This window comes from Mustelus asterias, chromosome 9 (genome assembly GCF_964213995.1).
Source record: "Mustelus asterias chromosome 9, sMusAst1.hap1.1, whole genome shotgun sequence".
Classification (NCBI taxonomy): domain Eukaryota; kingdom Metazoa; phylum Chordata; class Chondrichthyes; order Carcharhiniformes; family Triakidae; genus Mustelus; species Mustelus asterias.
This window is the reverse complement of record NC_135809.1, coordinates 24,804,411-24,817,488: the sequence shown is the minus strand read 5'-3', so window position 1 is coordinate 24,817,488 and position 13,078 is coordinate 24,804,411. Positions and strand designations below refer to the sequence as shown.

The 13,078-nt window shown below is 38.6% G+C and overlaps 2 protein-coding genes across 2 annotated transcripts in view; one reads left to right on the top strand and one right to left on the bottom strand.

Annotated features, from left to right (window-relative positions):
• The window catches only part of irak3 (interleukin-1 receptor-associated kinase 3), a 333,490-nt gene that overhangs the window by 107,842 nt on the left and 212,570 nt on the right, over window positions 1–13,078 (top strand). The window lies entirely within an intron of this gene.
• Window positions 1–13,078, bottom strand: part of nup107 (nucleoporin 107) — a 42,187-nt gene that overhangs the window by 11,641 nt on the left and 17,468 nt on the right. The window contains exons 8-18 of the mRNA XM_078219833.1: window positions 12,192–12,240; window positions 9,729–9,800; window positions 6,245–6,333; window positions 5,440–5,515; window positions 5,068–5,181; window positions 4,873–4,963; window positions 4,701–4,777; window positions 2,415–2,474; window positions 2,139–2,284; window positions 1,968–2,016; window positions 352–421 (exon numbers count right to left, since the gene is read on the bottom strand). Coding sequence (XP_078075959.1) covers window positions 352–421; window positions 1,968–2,016; window positions 2,139–2,284; window positions 2,415–2,474; window positions 4,701–4,777; window positions 4,873–4,963; window positions 5,068–5,181; window positions 5,440–5,515; window positions 6,245–6,333; window positions 9,729–9,800; window positions 12,192–12,240 — 893 coding nt within the window. The remainder of the gene's footprint in view (window positions 1–351; window positions 422–1,967; window positions 2,017–2,138; window positions 2,285–2,414; window positions 2,475–4,700; window positions 4,778–4,872; window positions 4,964–5,067; window positions 5,182–5,439; window positions 5,516–6,244; window positions 6,334–9,728; window positions 9,801–12,191; window positions 12,241–13,078) is intronic.

The following is a 13,078-nucleotide window of genomic DNA, read 5'->3' as shown; positions in this document are numbered from 1 at the left end:
CCAGGCCCACCCCATCCCTGTAATCCCATTTACCTCGCTAATTTTGGGACACTGGGGGACAATTTAGCATGGCTAATCCATCTAAACTTCACATCTTTGGACTGTGGAAGGAAACCGGACCACCTGGAGGAAACCCATGCAGACATGGGGAGAATGTGCAAACTCCACACAGACAGTCACCCAAGGCTGGAATCGAACTCGGGTTCCTGGCGCTGTGAGACAGCAGTGCTAACCACTGTGCCATCATGCCACTGGACAAATCATCATATTAAATTTGCATAATAATATATTTACAGAATATATGCATCCATACACATACTTCCACTCAATCTACTTTAAACAAAAACTCACCATCAATGTCTCCCAAGATTATAAATTTCTGAATGACATGGTAGTGAGCTTTATTCTCCTCCAACACTTGCTACAATACAAAAAAAACTAGTTTTACCATTCACATAAATATCACTTAGGCACATCTAAACACTTGATACCACCATTTAATGCTGCGTCACCTTTGATGCCAATCTTATTCAAATTATATATATATATATATATATATATAATATATATACATGCATTATTCAAAATTAGGTAGTGTTAAGAAACCCAAAGATAGATTTATGGGATTTATATTTGGATGGGCAAAACATTATAGGTTTAATATTTTGGTGCTTGGAGGGGAGCTGTGGATAGATTACATGTTGAAAAAATGCTTGGCTATTTAGGAGTTAACTTCAGTTCCTGCTGAAGTCCAAAGCAATTTGCCCCAGCAACAAGTTTAGAAATCCGAGAGAAAGGTTGGTGTTGGAGCACTCTCGTGTTCTTAAGTATAACAAATGTGTGGCAGATGTTTTTGAGGGCGGAGAGGGAGCTGGTTGAGAAAGGTTGCAAAAATGGAGTAAACCTCAAGAAAACGAGCTCAACAGACCCAGAGAACGGTGATAGAAAATAGACCTCAGAATATTGAAGCTAAATGAATAGAAACTAAGGTATGCTCCAGAAAAAAATCAAAGAGAGAATCAAGAGCCTTGAGTTAAAGAAGCCATTCTATATAATTACATTTATAGTTGGGAGGAGACTTTCGGAGGCAACTGAAAGTTTTGAAGTAATTCTATTATGAAGCTGGGACTTGAAAGTTACAAGCAAATGACATTGAGAAGAAATAGTAAGCCAGTCGAGGCAGAGGAAACCAAAAGCGGTTCAAAATCCTAACAGGAATTACTGCTAAAAGTGAAGTGAAAACAAGCCTATGAAAATTATCTGGGGAAATTCTGAGGAAGAATTCATAAACCACAAACTTGTGTGCTAACATTGGAACTTCAAATGTACTTTGTCATCCATGTTAGTTTTAAAACCTGTATGTATTTAAGTTAAGGGAGAGTAAAGGAATATTGTATTATAATCCATTTCTTTCATGTTTAACAAATGTTTTCTTTTATTGGTAAAAACTAATTAGCGGCCCTGTGACTCTGCTTCCTCCATGTTTGATAAAAAAAAGTTATAGTCTCTGAGCCAGGTTTCCATTCCGGGATCCTGCGCTGCAAGCCAGTACAGCTCACAACTGCCACGGTCCAACACTTTAGAATTTCCTTCTTAAAACTCTTACCACTTTTTTAAAAAAGCCTCTTCTAGACCAATTCCTTTCAGTAAGGTTTCAGTCATTCCTAATGTCTCATTTAGTAGAGCAACTAACTATTTTCCTTTCGTTTAGCACATTTTTTAATATTAAAAATGCTAGAAAAAAAGGTCAAATATAAAATTGTAAACTTCTGCTTTGAAAAATAAGCTGTGGGGTACCATTTCACAATGAAAGAAAACCTGATCAAATTGCATTTCACAACTTACTTGGACAGTGCTAGTCAGAAAATGAGAGATACTTTCATAAAGACTTAGCTTCTGCAAATTTCAAACTAAAACTATTTTAAAACATACAGGAAAAGAACATTTAATCTCATGTTTTCTCCTACCTTTTTGTCTGTTGCCTGCAGCTCCTCAAATATTGCCTCTAGTGTCCAACTGAAATGTACAAAACAGGATTTGCGTTTACTTGATCTAAAGAATTCTAATTTGTATGCTCGTATGCAAGAAGGCTCCAAGTAAAACAAATGAGAAAGAAATGCTTTTGAGTTTATACTTACTTTGCTTCAGTGTACTCTTTAGGTAACTCTTCCAATTCACGTACAGGAGTGCTTAATGCACGAATTTCTTGTTCTACAAGACTGTCCACCATCACCCTGAAGTATGCCCAAACACAGTCTTCCCAAGTATCACACACCGAAAGGAGCTACAATATAAATAAATTATTGTAACATTGCAGGGACACAAATATTTGAACATTGTTCTGTATTTTCTATAAGGATTCTCTTAAGAACTGGGATCTATAAGGGCAGAACCTTAAATTTTGCACATTTTACCTGTTTGAGATTTCCACTTAAGGCTGCGTAGATCGCTCGCTCATATCTGTTAAACTGTTCCTAGAAAATCAAATTTTTGAATTCACATCTACATTATTGAAAATATTAACCTTGAATTGTTTAAACAATGTTTGGTTTTCTTATTAATATAAAGGCCCATGTGAGTTTTTAATAAAATGATCTTCTCCCCAAATTCAATATTACAAGTTAAGCACAGTGTACTTTAATTAAATTTAATACCATCGATAAACAATTTAATGTCAAAATAAAAAGTCTACTTTAAATTCCAAGATGTCTATTGAATTGCTTGCTCTTCCAAGCTTTTACAAAGGGAGGAAGTTAGAGCCTACCGTATACACTTTGCTCATTTCCTCCCATAAATAAATTCAACATAGCACTGATGCCAGTTGGTTCAATAATGGAAAGAATGACTAACCAGCAAGTGGAGTGGAGAACAGCAAGGTACAAAGTGGATTCAACACAAAATAACACTACTATAGCACAATATGCCCTCGTGGTTACTGCTCTCTGATATTTGCACAAGGGCATGCGGCCCCTAGTATACTGCAAGAAAGGAACAATCATCCTTCCCGTGTGAGACATTATAAATTAAACTGATCAACAGCACGGCAGTGATTTTGTTCAGAGCACAGCACACTTTCAAAAACAAATTACTTAACTTCACCGTTTTAAACATGGTTATAACTCCTTTCATCGATTTATAATTACCAACTGTGCATAAATTTATATTAAAGAACAAATTTGGTGCAGCCCAATAAAGCATAAATCTCAGCCAAAGTTATTCAAGCTTGGACTGTATAAGGAATTAACTGATAGAAGAGCAATTGATCACTTTAAATTAATTGGACTCTACAGCTCAGCCTTCAACACCATCATTCCCCCAAAACCATCTCCAAACTCCGTGGCCTGGGGCTCAGCTCCTCCCTCTGCGACTGGATCTGGAATTTCATACCCCAGATCACAATCAGTAGGGATAGGCAACAACACCTCCTCCACGAGCATCCTCAACACTGGTGCCCTACAAGGCTGTGCCCTCAGCCCCTTACTATACTCCTTATACACCTATGGCTGTGTGGCCAAATTCCCCGCCAAATTGATATTTAAGTTTGCTGGTGACACCACTGTAGTGGGTCGGATCTCATACAATAACGAGACAGAGTACAGGAATGTGACAGAGGATCTGGTGAACTGGTGAGACGACAATAATCTCTCCCTCAATGTCAACAAAATGAAGGAGATAGTCATCTCCTTCAGGACGCGTAGTGGAGAACATGCCCCTGTCTACATTAATGGGGACGAAGTAGAAATGGTCAAGAGCTTCAAGAGGTTTGAATCACCAACAATCTGTCCTGGTCCCTCCATGCAGACACTATAGTTAAGAAAGCCCACCAACTCTTCTACTTTCTCAGGAGACTAAGGAAATTTGGCATTTCCGCTATGATTCTCACCAACTTTTACAGATGCACCACAGAAAGCATTCTTTCTGGTTGTTATCATAGCTTAGTATGGCTCCTGCTCTGCCCAAGACCGCAAAAAACTACAAAGGGTCATGAATGAAGTCCAGTCCATCACTCATACCAGCCTCCCACCCATTGACATAGTCTGCACTTCACGCTGCCTTGGAAAAGCAGCCAGCATAATTAAATACCCCACGCACCCCGGACATACTCTCTTCCACCTTCTTGTGTCGGGAAAAAGATACAAAAGTCTGAGGACACGTATCAACTGACTCAAGAACTACTGCCATAAGACCTTTGAATGGACCTACCTCGCATTAAGTTGATCTTTCTCTACACCCTAACTATGACTCTAACACTACATTCCACACTCTCCTTTCCTTCCCTATGTACAGTATGCTTTGTCTGTATAGCACGCAAGAAACAATGCTTTTCACTGTATACTAATACATGTGACAATAATAAATCAAATCAATTATGACCCACGTGTTAATTCTGAACAAAACATTGTGGATCCAAAGATATGAATCAGTTTGAATTAAAATTTCAGACAGAAAATTACATTATTCTGATTGGAAATTCTAATACCTTGGATGTTATAAACTACAAATTAAAGTTCCAATTTTAATTGCAAAGTGGTTTTAGCTTTCCCTTGCACAAAATTAATATTTTTAATTTAGTGAAATACATTATTGTATTTCTTTAAAGCAGCTACTAGATTTCTTTTAAGAAAGTTGGGGGTTTAATGCTGATCACAAGATTTTTTAAAAAAATACTTAATTTCTAATGCTTTTAACACTTAGCTTACATCTTCAGCCATCCTCCAACAACAAGCCTTCCAAACACCTCTGTTTGGGTTCCCCTCGACAGGTTCAAGAATTGCTCCTGAAATTAGACCAAATACCAATTTCAACAATTCAAACAGCGATTTGTATCCACTTGAGTAAATAATAGTTAACATTCTCGAATAGTATACTTACCACCATTAAGATTTGGATCATGGTACAATTTCCAGCCTTCCAGAGTCGCAGCTCTCCAAGCCTGACCACACCGTTTGCACAATCTCTGAGCCTAAGGGGTGTTACATTATTTACTAAGTAGATGCATTTTTTTCCACAATCAGTGTATACATTTGTATTTGTGAGGTGCATGCTGATATAGGAGGACAGTTTTACCTCATCAGTCATCCCAGCTCGTATAAGTGCAAAGAGATATTTCATAAACCTGGCGTCATCTTCCCTATCCAAATCTGCAAGAGGCATTTTTTGTCTGATAGGAGCATCTGGATCCTTGGGGAAAATGGAAAGAACAGTATCGTCAGAATTTTGTTTTTATCTCAGTCATCATAAATTTCAAACAGGCTTAGCAGCAGTAAAAATTGCTATTTCCCAATTCATTGGTCCACTCAGAGCATGTTGGAAAATGTTGTTCAGCTCATTACATCAATTCCTGTTTATCAAGACAAGCAAAAGATTAATAAGAATAAAGTTATTCCATTAAAATTCTGTGGATCTAATTTCAGCAAAGACAGAATAAAATTGTATTACCAGCTCAGTTACAAGTTGTCTTGAAAATCCAGAGATACCCAAGCGCCGTTGTTTTAACACATGCAGTGTATTTTCCCTACAAGTTAAAAATAATGGAGTTCAGAAAACACATAGCAAGCACTATGACAAAGCATTTTACTTAATGAACAATGTCCCTCCATTGATTTCTCTGCATTTATTAACTTAAAGGCTATTTAACAGTGTACTATTTTCCAAAATAGATCATTCTCCAAGATGGTCAACTCTCCCCCACAGACACCTATTTGTTTGTGGGAACTATTACTTGAGCGGAATACTTCTCCTTCCCAACTATACAATCCAAGAAATGAGAGGTCTAGCCTGAACAATGATTGGTATGCACTTGAACCAATATTGTTGAAATGGCCTCCATTGCACGTGACTTTAGCTAAGTTGGTAAAACTTCAATGGACAAGGCAGATGTTGTTTGCATCTCTGCACAGGAGAGAGGAAGTTAACTTACTACTGAAAATATTCCACTGTGGCTTATTCTCCCAGGCTCATGAGGAGTAAAAACCCTGACATGAACCTGTTGCGTTGAATGGTCTAGTTCTGTGCTGTCAATACTATGCAATAGCCCTCCATCAGATGATGGTTGACATTATGGGGAATGTATTTGAAAATGTACTTTAAACATCAGAAGTTAGCATAAAAGAATAAATGAGAGGAGATGGTTACAAATATTCAATTAGCAAACAACGCTGAAACAATGATCTTGACTTTTCTAACGATCTAATTTTCTTCCCTTCTACACACTCTCCTGCACAAAAACACTTCTGGTTCTTACCAATATACAGACTTCGCATAAAATTCAATGTTCTCTGCAAAATTTCCTGCTTCATCCTTGGCAATACTCTCTAACCAGTCCACAACGATCTATGGAGTTACAGACAAAATGTTAACATGCTTGTGAACAAAACGCATAAATAATTCAATTGCTGGTTAATGGACAAAACACCTGAAAGATCATGGAATTGAAATGCTACTGGACGAGGGGGTGGGGGGGGGAAACTCTATAGATCACATTTCCATTTTTACAAGTAGTGTTGCAAGCTACAATTATTGAGAAAAAAAAATGGAAGTAGATGTTGACAAAATACTTTGCATACCTAAGATAATAAAATGTGGGAAGATGGTGGCATGGCAGTAATGTTACTGGACTGGTAATCCAGAGATCCAGGCTAATCCTCTGAGGACATAGGTTCAAATCCCACCATGATAGCTGGTAGAATTTAAATTCAATTAACAAATCTGCAAGGTAAAGCTGGTCTCAGTAATGGTGATAGTTGTAAAAACCTATCTGCTTCACTCATGTCCTTTAGTGAAGGAAATCGTTACCTAGCCTGGTCTATATGTAACCCCAGGTCCACAGAATTGTGGATGATTCTTAAACGTTTTTGGTGATGGCTTAGCAAACGACTGAGTTCAAGGTCAATTAGGGATGGGTAACAAATGCCGGCCTTGCTAGCAATGCCCACATCTCATGAAAGAATAAAGAAAACAAAATCTTCTGCATAATGAAATTTGCTGCAAACATGGGAGGTGACTAATGTCACAAGCTAGATCCTTGTACTTCCCAATTATCCATTGGTAAATTTACATCGCAACATACTGGGAAATTGATAATAACACGCATCATGTTGGTTTACAGTGAATATAGAGCAGCATGGCCGACAAAATCAATGATCTGGGTATATCCCCAACAGGATGAAGAACATGCAATAGAACAAATTTATTGGCTTATTTAACAAAATCAATAGGATTATATAAGACAACCATAATATTTCTGATGCTGTCAGGTTGGACTCTAAACATATTACTGCAGTAACCATTTTAATTATCTTACATTTTATCAAATCATTACACCAGAGACAGACATTGACTTTTCAAATGTGTGAAGCACAGAGCAATTCTGATTTCTGATGGCCATTTTAAGTAGACAACTCTATCTAAATAGAGACTATATATAGTCCATGCAAATGTAATCAAGACACAAATATAACTGCAGTAGAGATTACTGAAGTCTCCATTCATTCGGGGACTTTCACAGTAGCTTCACTGCAGTGTTAATGAAAGCCTACTTGTGACGCTAATAAATAAACTTTAAACTTTCTCTTGGGACTCAAGTAGCTTGCCCCATTGGAATTCTCCACCTTTTGCATTAATTCACAATCTCATCACTTTCAGGCATTAAAATTAGAACACTTTTGCAAATGATCCTCTTTTAGTACAGCCCTCAGTTGATAAACCTTTCACTATTTAAAAATTTCAATTGCCACATCTGGCATCAGTGCAATGTAATGAATCAAATTTGCAAAAGTAGTATTTTTAAATTTTAGAATATATATTGTATGTCAGAATTCTTTTGACAATATGCCAGCACCTGAAAAACCAAAAGACCATCTTGGTTAGATCTTTATGATCCACTGGGTCATTTTTTCTCTACAATTAAAATTGTCAATAAGAGGACATTATCTAACTGGGATTTCAACAAAGAGTTAGAGGTATGTTGCATTGTGCTCAATTATGCCCCCAACAGGACCCCACAGTTATCTTGTCAGTAGCTCCATTTACATATCAGGTCATGTAACACATTTGTTTAAAGGCAGGGTTTCAAGGTGCCACTTGCACTAAAGTAACCTACACTGACTTCATAAAACACTGAGCTCAGACTGGATTGGTTGATTCTAAAGTCAAAATCTGGATTACGAAGGTCGTCTCTCAGTAACGTTTATTACATGCCTTTTATGATGAACGTGGAATCAAATTCAGACATCGCGTGGACAGGAAACTGTTCAATCTGAGGTAACAACAGGGAAAGACCAAGGTCTCTAAGGGCATACTTGGCGATTTCCTGTTTGCTGATGACTGTGCAGTAACTGCCAGTTCAAAGCTAGGCATGCAAAGTAGCATGGACTTGCTCTCCAATGCATGCAGCAACTTTGGCTTTATGAACAGCATGAAGAAAACTGAGGTAATGGACCAGTCAGCACCAGAAAAGCCCCATCTTAAGTCAAAGGTTTCAGTCCATGACCAGACCTGTCACTTATTTCAACAGCACACCATCTCTTCTGCTATCCATATTGACAACGAGACGAATGCAAAAACTGCCAGACCAAGTGTACCAGCCTTCAGCTGACTTTTAACATCAGTCTTGGGATGAAGAGGAGTAAGCCTGACGACCATTGTATAAAGCAATAGTCTGCCCACTCTGCTCTATGTTTGCAAGACGAAATACCAGATGCTGAGGTACTCACCCTAGCTAGCATGCCAAGAACCATACTATACTGAGAAAGTCACAACCAAGTTGGGTTGGTCATGTAGCCAGAATGCCTGATACTCACTTATCAAAGTGAATCTTCTATGGACAGCCAAGTGTGGGGTACACTCTCATGGAAGTCAAAGGAAGTACTACAAGGACACTCAAAGTTTCATTTAGGAGATTTGATGTCGACTTCATGTCCTGAATGAAGCTCATCTGGGATTGCTGCACCTGGTGTGCGCAAATAAAAAAATGGTGCTGCCTCCTTCAATAGCAAACACATATCAGAGGCGGACAGAAATACAAGGAGAGGAAATCCCGAGCCAGAAACTCATCCAAAATACAGTTTCCTGACCTATTTGTAAAATAAACACCCGAGCTCAGATCGGCAGTAGCAGTTACCTATGTATCCACTGGAACCCTGTCAAACACCCTAGATCACGAACATGATCATCTTTGCTTTGAAGGATGAACAAGGATATGTTAACTTTGGTCAATAAACAAAAAAATGTGGCCAGTGGCAAGTTCTGAAAAGGTCCCAAAACCTATGAAATGCAATGTTATTTCTCAAATGCAAGGCCACAACGTTTGCTATTACCAGTTCTCCAATGTTGTTGCTTTTCCTGCCAAGGGAAAGCGACGTAATGAATGGCTGAGGCAGCAAATCTGCAACACTCATTAACGTTAACAGGGGCCAGGTAGATGGTGAAGTGGCGCAGAAGTTCCATGGCTTTATATAAGTAATAGTACAAAGCACTCACGTCATTGCTTCCTACAACCTTGCCATAATAACGATGCACATCACCAATGTGGCATTACTGAGGTGCAAGTTTTCAGACGCATTTTATTAACTGGATTGAAACACTACAGTGCCCAAACACTTGATTAACTATATTGAAAATTTAGTGCAAAGTATATTCATGTCTTTCAAAAATCCCTCAAAAGTTAAGTTTTTCCACTTATTTATGCAGCATACAATTTTACTGGTTTGTAATTAACACACTAGTACCTGGCTCTGTCGTATTAGTGAATCCCGTTGGAAAAGCATTTCTACAATGGTCTTTTCAGTGGCATTTGGGGCCTGCAAAAAGACATTTGATCATGAAACAAAATAGGTTTTTTCAAGTCTGAATGTTGTGTGTTGGATTATTCCATCAAGAATACCATTAGACATTTCACCAGCAGGAGTCTCAATTACTACAGGACAAGACATTAGTTAGTCCCTATCATGTGAAAGAATTTCAAAGTAGTCAATAGAAAGAACATATCTGTCAAGCATAAAAAGGTCAGAAAATAAATCTTCTACAATTGATCATTTTGGCTGTTTTCACACTCCTGGATAAAAGTTTTATATAGTGAACTTTGTTTTATGTAGTACAACTAAATCTTGTCACACAGTTTTTGCCACAATTAAGTCTGATTTATGATTGCTATAAAATTAAGCCACTTACCAACAATCTGTAAATCTTTGTAACCAAAAACCCATTTCATAATGAATTTAATAACTTAGGTTAAACAGAAACAAAGACTCCTGACAATAAAGCAATTACTTTTCCCCTTCACTTTCCTTCGAGGTCTCCTGGATTATAATCCAGAAAAGGAAGTAGTCAGGGCAGATCGATCGACTCAACATTTCTATCTATAAAAAGCCACGTGGTCAATAAGGCCAAATTGGAGACGGTAAGGAAAAACCCTAGTCTTCCCACTTTGTAACTATTTATTAACGACACAGATAGGCTAATATTCAATTGCTGCTATTTAATGCAAACAAAAACATTCTAAAAGAACGCAGTTTGTGTTACATCCATATGCTTAAAAGCAGAATAAGCAAGGTGTACACTTAACTGACATCAACAATTCAAATTATCTCTAGTTATGGACCAGAAAAGATAAACTGCAATAGAATATATAAAAATTGCTCTACTGTCTGACTTAAATTTAAATTATACCGCACTTCTCCAATACTTGATTTTTGAAGTTACAAACATTTCATATATAACTAGTTTTGTTTTTTTATCGGAGATTGGGCAAAACAATTCAAAGGTACCACAGATGGTGTATGACCATCATATTTCAATGAAGAAAATTTAGAGGGGCCATTGATCCCAACCTGTGCCACTTTGTATGTGCATGTTATTTGGAACACGGTCTCACACATGTGGCATCTTAAAGGGAACAGCTTGCAAGTGGCCTGGACAGTACTTTCACAATTGTGACAAGACCAAGTACCTGAACAGTTTAGCTTAGAGGAAACATTGGTTGCAAACAATGTTCCTTCCAAGCTGCATAGCACCCGAGGTTCCCATGCTGGCTGAGCGCAAGTTGACCATTTTAAGTTAGCATGCAGTATAGAAATCATAGAAACCCTACAGTACAGAAAGAGGCCATTCGGCTCATCAAGTCTGCACCGACCACAATCCCACCCAGGCCCTACCCCCATATCCCTACATATTGTACCCGCTAATCCCTCTAATCTACGCATCCCAGGACAACTAAGGGGCAATTTTAGCATGGCCAATCAACCTAACCCGCACATCTTTGGACTGTGGGAGGAAACCGGAACACCCGGAGGAAACCCACGCAGACACGAGGAGAATGTGCAAACTCCACACAGACAGTGATCCAAGCCGGGAATCGAACCCAGGTCCCTGGAGCTGTGAAGCAGCAGTGCTAACCACTGTGCTACCGTGCCGCCCATGCAAAAGAAATTAAATGGTCTGCAAACTTGAAAGAATACTTCTTGCACAGCAAAAGAAAATCACTGTTGGTCCAATAACCCCTACCTCTGTGCAGGTAGTTATCTCTACTGATCTCTGCCAGCAACTTGCCTGTGACAAAAGTCAAGCTCGTGAGCCTATAATTTTTAGTTTTGCCATGCTATCCTTATTGGTGCATGGGAAAAAGAGGTTAACCGAGAAACAACCAGGTTGATACCGGAGATGAGGGGTTTGGATTATGAGGAGAGGCTGAGGAGATTGGGTTTGTACTCGTTGGAGTTTAGAAGGATGAGGGGGGATCTTATGGAGACTTATAAGATAATGCGGGGGCTGGATAGGGTGGAGGCGGAGAGATTCTTTCCACTTAGTAAGGAAGTTAAAACTAGAGGACACAGCCTCAAAATAAAGGGGGGTCGGTTTAAGACAGAGTTGAGGAGGAACTTCTTCTCCCAGAGGGTGGTGAATCTCTGGAATTCTCTGCCCACTGAGGTGGTGGAGGCTACCTCGCTGAATATGTTTAAAGCGCGGATGGATGGATTCCTGATCGGTAAGGGAATTAAGAGTTATGGGGATCAGGCGGGTAAGTGGTACTGATCCACGTCAGATCAGCCATGATCTTATTGAATGGCGGGGCAGGCTCGAGGGGCTAGATGGCCTACTCCTGCTCCTATTTCTTATGTTCTTATAACTGGCAATCAATTTGCTTGCTAGACAATTTTTAAAAATCATTACATCTCTGGATTAATAATACTTACAGCGACTTCAAACATCATTCCCTCTTCCACACTAGATTCAATCCTATCCCTATAAAATAACATCACAAACAAAATCAGTTACGGAAATAGAGGTTTTTAAAGAAGTCCAACAACTTCTTATAGGCGTTATATGTAAATGTATTCAGAACTAAAATCATTTCTATATAATATTGATCCAGCCCTCAAGTCAGAAGTAGTCATACATGTGCGGACTTGAGTAAATTATTCTCCCAATTTTTCTTCCCCCTGCATGTTCACTCTTTACATCTTCTCATCTTTTCTGCCATATTTGTAACGGTCAACCTTTTCACTGGGCACACTGTAATTGCTGTATTACCTGATCTTGTCAATGAATAACTATTCATCTGTAGAGTTTATGACATTGTATTCATGGGCATTAATAAAATAAAAAGGCTTGCATTTATATAGTTCCTCAGAATGTTTCAAAGTGCTTAACAGCCATTTAGGTACTTTTGAGCATGGTCGTTGTTGTAAAGTAGCAAACGCATCAGCCAATTTGCGCACAACAACCAGCAATGAAACACATCAAAATAAAAACAGGAAACGCTAGATAAACTCAGGTCTGGTAGCATCTGTGGAGAGAGAAACAGCATTATATTTCAAGTCCATAAAACTCTTCACAAATTCCTGTAAATTCAATATCAGGATAAGTGCTTGTCCTCTCTCAGGCAAACGTCCCCAGTGTCAAGGCACTGGTTATGATTAATGAACTACATTGGATGGGTCAAATGGCAAACGTGACACACCACTCCTAAAACAAGCTCTCTACTCAAGCAGTGACCAGAAGGGCAGAGGAAACATTGCAGGTATGTCCTCAAAGAGATGACAGAACCAGAGGAGAGTTAAAAATATGGGAGAGTTTTCCC